This window comes from Festucalex cinctus, chromosome 20 (genome assembly GCF_051991245.1).
Source record: "Festucalex cinctus isolate MCC-2025b chromosome 20, RoL_Fcin_1.0, whole genome shotgun sequence".
Lineage (NCBI taxonomy): Eukaryota > Metazoa > Chordata > Actinopteri > Syngnathiformes > Syngnathidae > Festucalex > Festucalex cinctus.
In genome coordinates, this window is record NC_135430.1 from 15,623,097 (window position 1) to 15,639,703 (window position 16,607).

General features: G+C 37.1%; 1 protein-coding gene across 3 annotated transcripts in view; it reads left to right on the forward strand.

Annotated features, from left to right (window-relative positions):
• Positions 1–16,607, forward strand: part of col11a1a (collagen, type XI, alpha 1a) — a 63,067-nt gene that overhangs the window by 15,446 nt on the left and 31,014 nt on the right. For 2 of the 3 annotated variants that reach the window (XM_077509123.1, XM_077509125.1), the window contains 10 exons: positions 3,198–3,323; positions 5,527–5,622; positions 7,381–7,476; positions 9,684–9,971; positions 11,614–11,679; positions 11,831–11,872; positions 12,007–12,069; positions 13,576–13,650; positions 13,782–13,865; positions 15,141–15,197. In XM_077509123.1, coding sequence (XP_077365249.1) covers positions 3,198–3,323; positions 5,527–5,622; positions 7,381–7,476; positions 9,684–9,971; positions 11,614–11,679; positions 11,831–11,872; positions 12,007–12,069; positions 13,576–13,650; positions 13,782–13,865; positions 15,141–15,197 — 993 coding nt within the window. The remainder of the gene's footprint in view (positions 1–3,197; positions 3,324–5,526; positions 5,623–7,380; positions 7,477–9,683; positions 9,972–11,613; positions 11,680–11,830; positions 11,873–12,006; positions 12,070–13,575; positions 13,651–13,781; positions 13,866–15,140; positions 15,198–16,607) is intronic. The other variant, XM_077509124.1, reaches the window with a different exon arrangement.

The window sequence follows — 16,607 nt, forward strand, 5'->3', positions numbered from 1 at the left end:
CACGGAAGACAGACCCGAAGACCTCGCCGTATCCCTCCCCAGGTGTTACCCTGCACAAAAAACATCTTTTGCCATCGCAGCTGCTCTCGTCTGTCTCTGGGTTCCTCTCTCGGTGTTCCCCCTCCTGAGTTGGCACTTTTTAACTTGCCTGTACTTGATCTCGTGAATTGTCTGGTGTTTGCCAAATGGCACGGCTTCAATGTTATTTTTCCCTGGAAAGAAAGGTCAGTGAGGTAAATTGGTTTCCACGAAGCAAGTGGATTTAACGATCGTGTCAATTGTGTTCGCTTCTTTCTAAATGCCATGTCGCGCATACGATTCTGTGAAATAGTTTTGTGTGAGGGTTGAACACCATGTCGCCGCCGTGTATTTGTGTGCAAACGGGTGGCTGACACATGTGGATTAATTCGAACTGACTCTAGGCCGGGTTCAAGCATTCACTGTTGGTCTTAGGGTGACACATGAGGTAATACATGTCAGCTTGAGTCCGGGCAAAGCTTGATCTATCCTTTCCTGTCCGGTTTCCACAAACACACCTCAAGAGAGCTCGTCCCACTCGCCAGTAGAGTTTTTACTACAGTACATTCATGCATCTGCTTTGAGGATCGTTTGTATTTTAAGCCATTTTGAATACATAAATGCTAATAAAGGATAATACAGGTAGTCTTCAACATCCCAACACAATGGGTTCAGAGAGGTTGTTTGTAATTTGCTTGTAAGTCAAATCACATGAAAATTAAAGTTACATTTTATTTATTTATTTATTTATTTTTGTTAAATAAAATACAAACATGTTAAAAATAAAATAAATGAAACAAATATAGTGCATAAATTAAATGAAAAATAGTGCATAAATTAAATGTATTATTATTAAAATATTTTATTATTATTATTATTATTATTGTAGATGACAGTGAGGTATGAATTGTGCAAATGGTGCATTGCTGCTCGGCGGGGTTGTGGTAGAGAAAAAAAAAAGTATATATATATATATATATATATATATATATATATATATATATATATATATATATATATATATATTACGTTTAAGCATTTTCTTGTTTTGATTGTCTTAATGGTGATTGGAATTATTGCCAAATATATTGTGATTCATATTTTCTTCATAATCCCTATTATGGGTTTTATAATCCTAAAAAAATGAAGGTTTTATGTGGGGAAAAAAAAGTGAGTTTATGTCCAGCTCACACTGTGTCCTCACCACTGCCATTTAATTTGAATAAGTCACGGAAATTGTTTGATGCAGAATACGATGAAATATTTGGCGTTTCCTATTTGGCAAATGAATTGCCTGACAACGCAGTAAGGCAGAGAAAGGTGTTGTTTTTTTTACTTACAGTCTGGTTTGATTTAGTGTTAGTTATTCCCGAAATGGCCCAGTAATACCAGCTGTATCTGTTGAGAAATCAAATCCTAAAATAGCATTTCACCCACCCAGAGACGCCCTGGGAGGAATCTCGAGTGTTGAACTGAAACGGGGCACGATGTTGATGGATGGTTGAACAAAAGAGATTTTCAAGGGGCTCTGCAAGTCTTTGCAAATGGATGTTTATACGAAGGTACATGTTCAGGATCCATAGATCACATTTTTATGCAGTTGGAGGGAGGGCGTGGGGGTGGGGGAGGGCTCAAATACATGCTCACATTCTCCTGTCGAGTTACAGCTTGCTTCTTTCCTTGCCAATCACCTAGTTGGCCCATTGACACTAAGGCCCTATTCATTAAAGGTTTTGCGTGCAAAAAAAACGGTTGCAAACTTGATTGCATTGAAGCACATGAATTGGTACCATTCGTAGTGCAGGCAAGATCACATATCCTCGTAACATTTTATTTATTTTTTAATCCCAACAAAAATTGTCATGACATATCATCTAGATTATTCAGCAGTGGAATTTTGGTGCCTCCGATCTAAGGGCTGACATCTAGGCAATCACAAGAAGGAGTCATGCTGTATACTTTTTGAAAAAAACAACAACTCCTAGCTAGTAAAATCAAACAAGACGTTGTTTTTTTTTTATGTGATGTGATTGCTGCCTTCTTCAATATAATCAGCTTTTTTTCTGCTAGTATGTTTACCTCTTCCACTAACACTTCCAGTTCCATCACGTCAAACATCATTTCATTCCATTTCTAACATGCTTCCTTTACAAATTTTGATGTGGTGTCCATACTACTCGTTGGAAACAATTTGTGTTTGATTTGATGATTTCCCACACACCCAAGTGTTATTTTATCCTTTTAACTCGTTTGCTCCATAAAAACGTATAAATACGTTCTATTTTAAATGTTTTAAGTGTCCTAAAGACATATTTATACGTTTGTTTTTTGTTTTTGTTTTTTATGCTAGAGCATACAGAAGGCTTGAAGAAAAGAATGGTTGAAGAAATGGTAGTTATTACACAAACGGCCAGCAGGTGTCAGAATAGTATAAGAGATCAACCAGGACCATGTTAAAAAAAGCTCAATTGATTTGTGAATAATGATGAAACTTAGCCATATTCTCTGCTAATTGCTGCAAAACGTAAACAGATAGAAATATCTATTTTTATTCTGATGAAAGAAGCGACTAATGTTTCTTTTGGTAGGTTCCATGTTTTTATAGCAATACACAAAATTCTGTGGGCCTTGCAAAATCAGTCAAAATCCAGTAAAACCGCCGGGAGCGAAGGGGATTGCTTCTGCGAAAATGGCTGGGAATTAATGAGTTAAGTATAACAAAGTTATCGCGCATTGTTTTCCTCATCATGCCAACGTTACATCTTTTGAACTTTTGAACAAACTCCATGGCCCTTTCTGAGCACCGCCCTTAAAATTATTGGATTGCTTAGGCATGCAAGGAAAAAGAACACAGTGTATACTGCATGTTTCCACTACATAATTGCCCTGAGAAAATTAGGAAGAAGAAATTTATTTTCACAACATACATTCATATTTACATAATTTGATTTCGGCTTTTATATATATTTATATAGTTTCTTGTGTTAAACCCTTTTGTTGTCATCTCGAATTTTACATTATACCACCCAAGTCAAGACGTGGGAGTCTATGGGCAAGATGAGACCCGAGATCACCTTTCACATTGTCATGTCTTGCCTGTGAATTGTTGTCATTCGCTAAATAAACACTTACGTGAACTAACCTGAGCGTTTTTTTTTTTTTCTGCTGCTTTTCCGCAGGGCGACATCCAACAGCTTCTGATTGTTGCCGATTCCAAGGCAGCGTACGACTACTGTGAACATTACAGCCCGGACTGTGACACACCGCATGGCGAATCCTTGCAGGCCCAGCAGCCTCAAGAAGAGGTCAGCCAAACAGGGGAGGGTTTGAGAGGGTCTGCAAAGTAGTTGTTTAAGAGCCGATTTGTTTTCATATTCCAATGAAGACTATTTGTTTTCAGCTTTAGAATCCACACACTTTAATTTAGACACTTCAACAGCTGCAAAATCTTATATTTGCATATATTATTTGGCTGTCTTGTGCTAGTGTGCCATAATGCTATTATTATTTACTTGAAGCAAATGCAGGCAGGTGTATGTGTTATTTTATTTCCTACCTGTGGGTTCTTATTCATGCAGTCATTCAGTTGAAATATATTACTACACTATAGAAAGTAAATAAAGATAAATATCCATCCATCCCATCCATGAACTGGTTGCCAGCCAATCACAGATATAGAAAAAAAAATAAAAAAAATAAAATAATAAAATAAAATAATAATAATAATAGTGATAATTATTATTATTATTATTATTATTATTATTATTATTATTATTATTATTATAAATTTACTATAGTAAATGGGTCTTGGTTTGGGAAAGTGTTAGACAATTTTGTATTTACTTTTCTTTTGTAAATGCTATTTAACTTTCTTTTTACCCAACCACGTCCTTTAAAAATGAGAATAGTGCAAAATCCCGTGAATTACACTCTTTTTGGGGAAAAAATAAGGGGTTGGTGCTCGGTGTCTTAATAAGAAACAAAAAAAATTTACCACCCGTACCGAGGTGCTGTAAAAATAAATACATAAATAAATAAATAATAAATACAAATAAGTAAAAAAAAAAATATATATATATATTACACATAAGTACAGACTACAGAGTAAAAACTGTTTTTTAAGGGTGATTTTTAAAGGCATATTATTCACTGGATTTTACATACAGGTCGGTATTGCAAATGTGAATGACCTTAATCCACAAAATAACACATATGGGGGATCCATATTTTAGACATAATATCATAAATACGGTATCGCCCTCATCCAGTGTCATCCAAAAGTGTTTAAAAAAAAACAAACAATGGCCTTTATTAGTGTGTATTCTGTTCATATTCATGTGTTGGCTCCAAATAAGTCCGAAACTAGATACTGTAACTCAGGGGTGTCCAAACTTTTTCCTCTGAGGGCCACATACAGAAAAATAGAAAGCTGCAAGGGCCACTTTGATTTTTTTTTTTAAGTTATTTATTAACACATTCATTCCCAGACCAGCAAAAAAATTCATCATTTGACGTCTTTTTCCGTCAATGGCAGTGAATGAGTTAAACATGGTAAAAATCAATGAAGCAATTAAAAATGTATGGCGGGCCGCAAATGGCCCCCGGGCCATAGTTTGGACACCCCTGCTGTAACTGTACACACCTACGTAGTGTTCCACTCCTCTATGATATCATAGCATGTGCCCTCAGTCAGCTGTCGAAGCATGCCGTTGACATATACTGTACCTGGCTCGAGATGTTTCCAGATGTGCACGCGTACACATGCTAGAATAGGCTCACCTGTGGACAAATGGGAGAGACTGCGTGAGAACGACACTGTATATTATATAGCTTCCTAACTCAAAATATTCGTTGTCACTTTATGCATGGCAGAGCTTAATTTGGAACGCATAATTCCGAGCAACATAACTCGTGTTTATCATAAAAATCAAAATGTTAACCGCTGTTAGCGTAGATAAATGAGTAAACGTAATCTTTTTTGCATATTACCTCATTGACTATCTGCATGCTTCGCTTCAACTCATCTTTCATTTAGCCGACCTTCAATGCCCCGAAGCATGAAATTATGCGCTTTCAATGAGAAAATTCCATTACAACACGGTTAAAAATGCAGCTGGTATAGAAGACTTTGAAGTTTGCTTTTTGTATTCCTCCGGTTTTATGAGCTTTTAAAGGTCCCATCTGTTAGCATGTTTGGAGGCTAATACCAGCAGAGCTCGTTTCCGTATTGCACTCATCTGCTCGCCACATTCAAGCTGCTACCTTATTTTCATTTATTTATTCTTATTATGTAACCTCTAACTATAACCTTCTGTTACAAAAAAAAATAAAAAAATGTTTTTATTCATTTTTTTGAATGACACAAATAATGAAATTATTTGGTTTTTAACATGCTTTATGGTGATTGCAATAGATGCAACATCATCTCACTCTGCATCCTTGTTGCTAATGTTAACACGTTCATTCCCCCCCTTTCTCCCTGTTCTCTCTATCTGTCAATATCTGTAGTACACTACTGATGATTTAGACTATTCTCAGTTCTATGATTATGCCGAGGGAGCCCCTGACATTCTTCCTACTGATGATGAGTATTCTGAGACGCAGGTAAATTGAACAAAAAGGAAAAGTCTCTCTTTAAAGTCCTCAGTCCCTCTTTTGGTTGTGTTTTGTGTTGTCTGTATCTCAATGTTACGTTTATATGCACATTGATACCGCTGAATTTATAATGCTCATGATTGCTTTGAGACGGGTTCCAAGAAAATTCTTTTAAAAGATTATAAAGGTTTGTGTTGATTGACACTGTTTGCTATATAAGTATGAGAGTGTTTGAATCACATCAATTTGAACAAATTAATTGGTGGTGTATATAATTCCTGTAAATTAGACAAGTAAATGAATGCAAAATATGACCAATGTAGTTCAATTAAAATCTGATAAATCCAATTAATTTTTAATTAATTTTCAGAATTAACAGATTAACTTGTCTTTTTAATCAGCATTAAAGTTTGATGCATTTTTTAACTACATATTGTATAATTCAAATCAAAACAAAATGTATTGAATAAAACCTAGTGCACTATTACATTTATGGAAATATGGATAATTTGTCCACTATTACTACTCGAGATGCTCAATACTGCTTTTTTTTTTTTTTTTTCAGACCAATACTAGTACATGCACTCAACTCACGATACCAAATACCGATACCACTAGAACTTTTAATCCAGTACAATACATACTACCCCCCCGAAAAAGAAAAAAAACTAACATAATCTCAATGAATGGATTTTATTTTCTTAAAATTGAATGAAATTCATCAATTTACTTCCTATTTTTCTAACTTCTAATTTCTAGTTCCTGATTGCAAAATACTCACAGGAGAATGTGAGTACCAATACCTTGCCAAGTATCGGCCTGATACTTAGTTGGTATCAGCACTCGCCGATCTCTTGATTATTAACATTTTCCCTTTTATTGGATCCAATTTGCTAGTGCAATTGTACGTAATAAAGTGTTCAGCCAGTGCATGTCTGGTATGCATCAAATCCCAAAAGAATGTTGTTATATACCGCAAATAATCAAATTAATCATGAATAGAGTGTTTGCGGCCAGTTATTGTGGCTTTGATTTTGAGCTAGTTGATCTTGAACTTGTGTTAATGTGCATGTAAACTTAGTACGTCTTTTTTTTTGTTTTATGAGGCTTCAGCATGTCTATTGTTTACATCACTCTGAATGTTGAAAAACTGGGCTTCTGAAAAGCAATTTAAATGTGCATCTGTCCCAAAGTCATACAATTGTCCCGACTTAGCTTCTGTGTTTCCTGAAAGGCACGGTCTGCGATTGTTGTATAGCATCAGCCAATATTTGGACGCCATTCACAGATTCTGCCTTGAAATCATTTCCACTCTTGAATGTTTGTCTTGGTGTTTGTTTTGTCGCCGCCCCCTCTTCCAGAGAACCAAACGTAGTGTCTCCATGAAAAAGAAGAGGACCCGAAAGTCCCTCAGTAAAACTAAGACCAAGTCCTTAAAGTTCTTGGCGGCCAAAAAATCCCCGGCTAAAAAGTTTGCCGCTAAGAAGAAGCGACAGATGCCTGGCTACCAAGCCACAGCGCCGGCGCGACCTCGAGGCAGTTTTAGGGTAAACGATCAAGATGAGAGAAAAAAAAACAAAACCCATCAAGATTTTGAAGAGAAAATCTGTGATGGTAGCTCGCGAGCTCATTAACCTCTTCCGTGTAGCAGTAGCGGAGTCCGTAGTCAGCTTGGGAGGACCTCTATCGGAAATAACACCCCCGGTTCAAACCTTTTGTGTTAACCCTTACTTTATTCTTCTTTCCTTTTTTTCCAACATGCCTCAGCTAAACAATGTAGAAGATTACAATACAGGCATTGACTACGGAACAGTAGATGATTCTCAGACTCAGTCTCCCTTTGCCACGCATGGACACAGTGAGGTAACTTTTTATCTTCATTCTCATTTCATTTGTATTTGACAAATGGTTTAAGGGAAGTTTTGTCCAGGAGGATTTTGCCCAAGAAGGTATCTGGTATCTGCTTTTGGGTTTTCTAAAGATTTTAACCAAGTTGGTGTTAAAATCTTTCAAACTATAAGCTGTCTGGTTGGATCCCCTTTGCCTAAATCAACCTGGTTGATAAAAGATTTTGTTGGCTTATTATTACTGAGCAACATATGCTCCATTTCCCATCATAGAAGAAGCTTGGTTTTTCGTGTTCTGTTCAGAACTACGATCAAGAAAAATCAAAGCTCCCCCCCCCCCCCACAGCCAGCTATCAACTTGCTTTGCCTACCGCAGCGTTTGATGATGTGGATGTGATTACACAGGCGCCTTCAAATCTATCATTTGGCTATATGGATTAGCGCTAGCTCAACCTGTGTAATCACATCCTTTTTGAAATGATTGTGCCAATTGTGGTTTACCATTAACTCATTCACTCCCAGCCATTTTTTTTACTGTATTTTTTTTCTTTTGCAAGGCCCATAGAATATTATGTTCCATTTCTATCAAAATATGTAGCCTACCAAAAGAAAGATTAAAGTCTCTTCTTTCATCAGGAAAAAAATATATATTTGTATGTGTTTCCGTTTTGCAGCAATTAGCATATAGCTAAGTTTCATCATTATTCACATTCCTGGTGAAAACACTGACAAAAAGAGCTTGTTGCAACATGGCTGTGGCTGATATCTTATACTCTGCAGACACCATGTCAGAAGCTGCATCAAAGCCTTCTGTATACCATTTCATAAAAAACAACAACAACAAAAACACGTCTAAACACGTTTTTGGGAGGGAATGAGTTAATATCCAGATTTGTGAATTTGGCTACAATCCTGACTGATTGCGCTTGTAAAATGACAGGCCAACATTTATTCCAGCCTTTCTTTGTCTTGGTATTAAATTGTATGTTATGATAGGGAACAAAGAAAAGGCTGAAATTGTATTAAAGAAAAAAGGCAACCAAGACATTTTCTTTACAATATGTTCTATGCAGCCTCATTAGTCCAAACATGGTATTCTGATTAATATTGCGTTTGGGGAATATGAGTTAAGTAGCAAAATCCACCCGTTTTTTCCATCTTATGGGGCGGCCATTTTGCCATTTGCTGTCAATAACAGGAAGTGTTCCAAATTGAACAGGAATTACCCGGAAGTGCCCCAAAATCAACCGGAAGTGACCCAAATTAAACAGGAAGTCATCTGGAAGTGCCACAAAATCAACTGGAAGTTCCCCAAATTGAACAGGAAGTAACCCATAAATGTCCCCAAATCAAGTGAAAGTGCCCTAAAATCAACAGGAAGTTCCCCAAATTGAACAGGAAGTAACCCAGAAATGTCCCCAAATCAAGTGAATGCCCTAAAATCAACAGGAAGTGACCCAAATTGAACAGGAAGTAACCCAGAAATGTCCCCAAATCAAGTCAAATTGCCCCAAAATCAACAGGAAGTGCGCCAAAGTGAACAGGAAGTGACCCAGAAGTGCACCCAAATGTGTCGATATCGTCTTTCTTTGTGTACTATGCATATGTAGTGTATTTACTCTTTCTGACCACCTCTTATTTGGCATTTGAAAGTAAATCTCTCTTGGAACTAGAATTAAAACAAATATACTCATAATACATAAAATAAATAATTTGGGATGATACAGGAATACTTTAAGAATTTAGAAGCATTAATTGTTATAGTAACAATTTTCTTTGTTTCTCTAGTACACCTTTTCAAAAGACAATTCTGGAAGTTTTAACTCGCCCAGTCGTTTGAGATCTCTATCGACCTGATTTTGCAGCTTAACTCATATTCCGCAAACACAATATTAATCAGAATACCATGTTTGGACTATAGGGCCACATACAACATATGATAAGCAAAATGTATGGGTTGACTTCTCCTTTAAGTCTGTCATGTATGTATGTATTAACACGCTTTTGATTGTATTTGAAGCTATAATGATAACACCTTCTGTATTACATGTTTTGGACATCTAAAGGTTGACAACAACACAATTGCTATTTTTTAAAAAGTACATATGGTGTTACCATTGTTAATTGTACCAATTTATATGCATACATGCTTTGATAACTTGTTCAACTAACCTTCTACTGGCAATTGCTTCCTATCTTCTTGCCCCTTTGTAACAACCCAAGGCTGTGGAGGAGGTTGTTGTCGGTGATTATGTCACCGAAGGCCCTCCCGTTGCTCCGGAGCCCGCCGTTGTCCCAAAAACGGCGGAAAACGTGAACGCTGGTGTGGAAGCATATGACTTGAAGGAATACGACGACCTAAAGGAGTATGACTTGGGAGAGGTTGACAACAGGTTGTATGATTATGGGGCATATGACGAGTACGGCCCCGCCCCCTCGAAACCTTCTGCCGCCTATGACGAGGAAGTGGGGCCTGGGGTGGCTGCCGAAACGGACGTTTCTGAGAGCGCCGTAAGTATTCGCACCCCGACTTGAAGGGTGTGTGCATGCGTGCACGCGTGACGGGCTTACGCTGTCTTCTAAGTGATCATCTTTTCTAGTTGGCATGAGTCATCAATCACGAGCATGTCTTCGCGTGGAGTCGGTCCCGCTGATTGGTTTGCTGGTGATTTGATTGAGGGACACATGCATCTCATTTGTTTGGGTTTGTCATAACAGAATGCTTCACTTCATAGATTCTGACCCCGAAATCATATTCCAAATGATCTTGTTTTGACATCTCTTCACACCTAACCGCCACGCAGTGTTTGTCAACCCACATAACAAACTAGCCTCACCTCCAAGATGATGGTGATAGATGAGTAAAAGATCTGTTTCGCCTCATGACTGTCCAGGCAAACTGTGACAAACTGTCTGCCAATACATAACAATCAGACCTTTAATTCCACGTTAAGTGGGATTATCAATCTCTAATTCAGGGATCTGCAACCTGTGGCTCTTTAGTCCTTCTCCTGTGGCTCCCTGTGGGGGGAAAAAAAAAAAAAAAAAAAAAAAAAAGACTTAGGCAATTAATTTTAAGAAGGTCTCGATATTTATTTTTTAGATACAAATACGTAAAAAATTTCAAATTACCATAAAATCATGTCTTTTGGAATTGCTAAAAAAAAAAAAGTCCGATTTTTTTTTTTTTAAAGGGCAGGAAAGAAAACATTTAAAAAGTAACTATAAAATGTCCCAAAACAAAAATCCCGATAATTACCACAAAATATTCACAAAATTGACAAAAATGTCAGAAAAAAATATTTAAGAAAAGTAAATAAAATGTTCAAAAACATTAAAAAAGTAACCATAAAATGTCCAAAACCAAAAGAAGATATGTCAAAAGCGGCCATAAAATTTTCACAAAAAAACAAAAACAAAAACAAAACAAAAAAAATTGCAGGGGGAAAAAATGTCTAAAAATAAAATAGCCATGCCATAATTAGCATCATCTTCATTGACTAAATGACAGTCGCCAGTCATGATTTCTGAGTGCATTTTGTTGCACTGCTAAGAAAGGCAGAAAAAGGACAGGGACATTCATTATGGAAGTCAACGTCCTGAAAATTATTATGTGTATACACCTACACTGACAATCAATTACACTGGAAAGCAAAATTTTTGTTGAGTTAGGTCTGACAGCTGTATTTTGTTTTGAACTGATTTTTGAAAACGGAATCCAAAACGGAACCGATTTTCATTGCCATGTAGGTGTAGATGAGTCAAATCGTATAATCAACTCTTCTTACTTACTTGCTTTTGTAGGGGGTAAAGCTATGGAGAAAAAAAAATTGCTAGAAAAAAAAAACTGACTGCAATTCACCACCACCAATGAAATCCAAATTATAATTCACACATATAAGAATGTGAATGCATTTCTCCTTATTTTTCTCTCTCTTTGGGGTTTGCATGTCAGCAATAACTTGTTCACGTCATTTATTGCTCTAGTAGTTGATCACCATTAGCCATCCTGCACATCCACTCATGCTCCATATAACTAACATTTTGCGTGTTTCGTCATTTTACGCCATTGTGTTACTCCGTCTGGCTTCCACGTATACATGTCACAACATACACTCATGATGGACCGAGCAAAATATGTCTGTTATCACAGGTTGCTGGAGCTGGAGGAGCCTTTGGCCAAAAGGGGGAGAAGGGCGAACCAGCTGTGATTGAACCTGTAAGACCCTCAAATTCAGGGATTCCAATGACAAGTCGTTTCTTTCTGGAAAGATTTTAACTCTCTGCTGTTGTGTAAAACTCGCACTAAGAATTGGACTGTTTTTGCTACTGCCAGTCTATGTGGTGTTAAACATGTTTGTTTTTTCAAGGGCATGCTGGTTGAAGGACCACCAGGACCCCCTGGCCCAGCTGTGAGTATACACGATTGAAAAGACAAAACACTGGATTTTATTTTATTTTATTTATTTATTTTAACATAATTATCACCTGAATTGATCGTCACATTAAGCTATTTGTCTACTGACTTACTGTTGTTTTTGAAAAGGGTCTTCCTGGTCCCTCAGGCTTACAAGGACCCCCAGGTGCTGCTGGAGATCCTGGTGACAGAGTAAGATTTTTTATTTATTTATTTATTTATTTATTTATTTGTCACTTTTGCTGCCTCTTTTGACCACATTGGTCATTAAATTAGTTAACTTAAGACATTTTATTTTGCAATTGTAGCCTATTAGAATGATAGTTAGACCTATATTTACATCTATGTTAATTACGGATATGACATTATATATTGTTTGCGATTTATCTTTTATTGATGACTAAAACGGGACTCCTCTTGTCAAGAAACTTACCTTTTTGGACTTTAGAGAGCAGCAACTATGGTGTCCACTATTCCCCAGTGACATAAAAATGTGGACACCTAAACTTGAACTCTCAAGACTACAGTGTCAAATGTATTTCTTACTTGCATGTTTGTTTTAAGTGAATTATGATCTCAACAGCTGCTAAAGTTAATTACATCTTGCACAGGATTTCAGCGTGTGTGCATACTAATCACATAATCGGTTAGGTGACCTGGAGGTTAAAACTGCTGTTTGCACAGTACCTGAAAAATGCCTGTCACGTCAAATAAAATTTGAATGTGAAAAGTCTTTCTTCGCTACAAACTGTATCAAATAAACAGCTATTTACGTACCTCAATACAGTTTAGGCACTTGGTATTGTGCTAAAGCCGCCGTTTTGTGTTCTGGTTTTACATTAGATGTTTGTTTTGGACAGGGCTAGTTATGTACAGGGGGAGCCGGAGAATCCACTAACAAGCAAAATCAGCCTCCAGCGTTTACTTCTATATGTACAAGTGCACTCGAGTTTGAGTCAATTATTAATTTGACAGAGAAAACTTTCCAAATTGGGCATGAATCTGAAAAGATATCATAGCTATTTCCAGCTACGGCTAGCTACAGCTAGCTACAGCTCACTACAGCTACAGCTAGCTAGCGATTAGCTAAATAGCTCATAGCACCACAATTCAACTATTTCAATTCCCTCTTGATGTTTAACTCATTCACTCCCAGCCATTTTGACAGAAGCAATCCCGTTCGCTCCCGGCTGTTTTACTGGATTTTGACTGATTTTGCAAGCCCCACAGAATATTGTGTAATTGTGCTATAAAGGCATGGAACCTATCAAAAGAAAGATTAAAGTCTCTTCTTTCATCAGGAAAAAAAAGTATGTTTCTATCTGTTTCCATTTTGCAGCAATCAGCATTAGAAGAGAGCTAAGTTTCATCAGTTTTCACAAATCCATTTAAAATTCTAAGTAATTTAGCTTTTTTTCTAGATGGCCCTGGTTGATCTCCTTTGATCTGCTGCCACCTGCTGGCCGTTTGTGTAATAACTACCATTTCTGCAACCGTTCTTTGCAGTTGAGAGGCTGCATCAAAGCCTTCTGTATGCTCTAGCATAAAAAAAAAAAAAAAAAAAAAAAAAAAAAAAAAAAAAAAAACGTATAAATACGTCTTTGGGACACTTACATTAAAAAACGTATTTACACGTTATTGGGAGCAAATGAGTTAACAGTGATTCACTTATTATTCTTTATATGTGATCCACTTCAGGGTCCTCCCGGTCGTGCTGGTTTGCCCGGCGCCGATGGCCTTCCAGGGCCCCCCGGTACCATGCTGATGCTGCCAGTAAGTTTGACGAATATTTTAAACACTTAAACCAGAGTTATCTTTGTCCCCCGCGAATAATGAGGGCCAATTATTAACGCACTGAGGAACCTTTTCATCGTCTTTTGTGTGTGTATATTTGTGTGTAACAGTTCCGCTTCGGTGGCGATGGTGAGAAGGGTCCGGTGGTGTCGGCCCAAGAAGCTCAAGCTCAGGCTATCCTTTCCCAGGCCAGAGTAAGTGGACCAGGAAAAAAATAATTTTAGGAGACATTAGAAGGGATATAACTGTTTTTTTTTTTTTGTTTTTTGTTTTTTTTTACTGGGCTTGAGAGAGTAAAACGAAATATGCTGAGCGAGCTGAATAGCAACAAGCTAAAAAGGCCACTTTGAACAGATGGGTAGACAGGAGAGAGTTAAAAATACCCCAAAGGACTCACAGTCTGGGGTGGCCAAAACTGACAGGTGTAGAAAATATCCGTGTGTCTGTGGATTCAGGGTTGGCCTTTAACTCATTCACTGCCATTGACGGAAAAAGACGTCAGATTTTTGCTAGGCTGGCAGTGAATGTGTTAAGTTCAAAACACTTTCACATAGAAGAAGAAATATATTTAAAAAAATAATAATAGCAAAATTAACGAATACAAAGAACTTTTACATTATTTATATTTTGTTGAATTTGATGATGATGATGGTTGGGTGAGTACTGATACCAGGTATCGGTATCGAGCCAATAACCAGCCTTTCAAGCTTTCATTACCCTCTGGAACTGTTATTTATTTTCAAGCAATTTTAAAGGTATACTTCACTTATTTAGCCAATTATAGCAATAAAAAGTGAATATTTTGTCTAGAATTAATTTGATACTTTCATTATTTTTCACGTACAATTAGTACCTTTAAAAACACATTTTGCAACTTGCTGTCGACTGAAAATGACATCACAAGGGCTCAGGCAACCAATCACGGCTCACCTGTTTTCGAGGTTTAGTCATGTGACATCCGCAAGCTGAGCTGTGATTGGTTACCCGAGTCTTTGTGATGTCATTTTCAGTCGACTCGACAGTAAGTTGCAAAATGTGTTTTTAAAGGTAGTAATTGTACATGTAAAATAATGAAAATATCACATTTATTATAGGCAAAATATTAATGTTTGACTGCCAAAAATGGCGAAATAAATATTGACATATATCGGTGTTTCTTTCAAATTATCTGTCATTCTTTGGAAGAGGAAATTTCATGTATCATGTAATAGTGCTATCTGTACTTGGTATTGGTGAATATTAAAGAGTTGAGGACTCGTGCTGGTGTTGATCTGAAAAAAAAGTGGTATTCAAGATCCCTGATGACAATGACATGAAACTTCCATATTATAATGAAAATGATACGTGCAATTTTAGAAAAAGTGTAACTTTTTTTTTTTTTTAATTAAAATGTGACAGGTAATATATTGTTGAAGAAATGTATCATTTCTACATACAGTATGTAAGTCATCATTTTATTTACCTTGCAGTTGGCAATGAGGGGACCACCCGGGCCAATGGGTTTGACGGGAAGATCAGGGCCAGTGGTGAGTAACTTATTCACCTTGATTACGTTTTTTTTTAATAAATATATCATCCCCTTAAAAAAAGTTGTTTGTATGTTACTTTTTCCATTACACTTAAATTAAGCAAATATTGTGTGTGGTGATCATTTGCATGGTGTCACAGTTCAAACCAGATTTATATGGAATTTTTTTTATTTTTTTTTTGGGGGGGGGGGGTATGTCAGTGTGTATACCGCCTGCTTGTTACTATCTAGGTCAGGGGTATCAAACATAAGGCCCGCGGGCCGGATCAGGCCCGCAAAGGGGTTTAATCTGGCCCGCGAGATGATTTTATAAAGTTACAAAAAAAAAAAAAAAAAAAAAAAAAAAATTGTAATGCCACACTAATAAATCAGCTGGCCACAATCCAAACATAAATTCGTAATTTCACAAGCATTCCTCAGATGAGGAATCGTCCTAGATGTCATTATTTTACACACAGCCTAAAGTTACGGTTTGTTTACATTTTTCTGAAAAAAATAAAAAATAAAATAAAAATCATAGACCGACAAACGTGTCAATACGACAAATTCAATTACTGGTAACACAAATACAAATGAAAAGAATTAACATCCTTAATCAACTGCGTCATATATTGCATTCTGTGAACACTATATATGCAAAACGGGTAATTTCGGGCTGGTCCACAAATAGCGAAAATCTGCGTAGAATTGACGGCAATTGTTTTTATGTTATATACCTTTTTTTTTTTTTTTTTTTACTGATTTGGCCCACTTGGTCATATATTTTCCTCCATGTGGCTCCTGAGCTAATATGAGTTTGACAACCCTGATCTAGGCGCTACCAGCTGTCTCGGAAATGTACGTTGTGAAACCCCCCCCCCCGCCTTCTGCCTCCTGCCGCCTCTCTTTTGGGCTTGTTGATACACGATCCACTCATTATCTGCTGCAAAAAGCACACCGACGTGAGGCTCTGTGAACTCTGCCTTTCACTGGCTTCTGACCAACTGTAATCATCTAAATAAATAAAAAGAATCTTACTGTATTGTGTGTGGATTTACGTTTGAATATTTAGCATACACAACATTGTTGCGCGCCATTATTTGGCATTTCTAACACTTTTGGACCTGTTTAGAATGTGCCTGCACCACATATATTAATGATGCTAAATATCCATCCATCCATCCATTTTCTTGACCACTTATTCCTCACAAGGGTCGCGGGGGGTGCTGGCGCCTATCTCAGCTGGCTCTGGGCCAATCGCAGTGATGCAAAAACAGTTTCAAATTAATATTAACATTTTACACGACAAGGTTGCTCATAGTCTCATGTTAGGTGTAAATCTTGAGGCCCACACAGAGGGATTATTGTAGCTAAACACTTCCCCCTAGTGGTTACATTCAAACAAACCCATCCATTGACTGACAAAAAG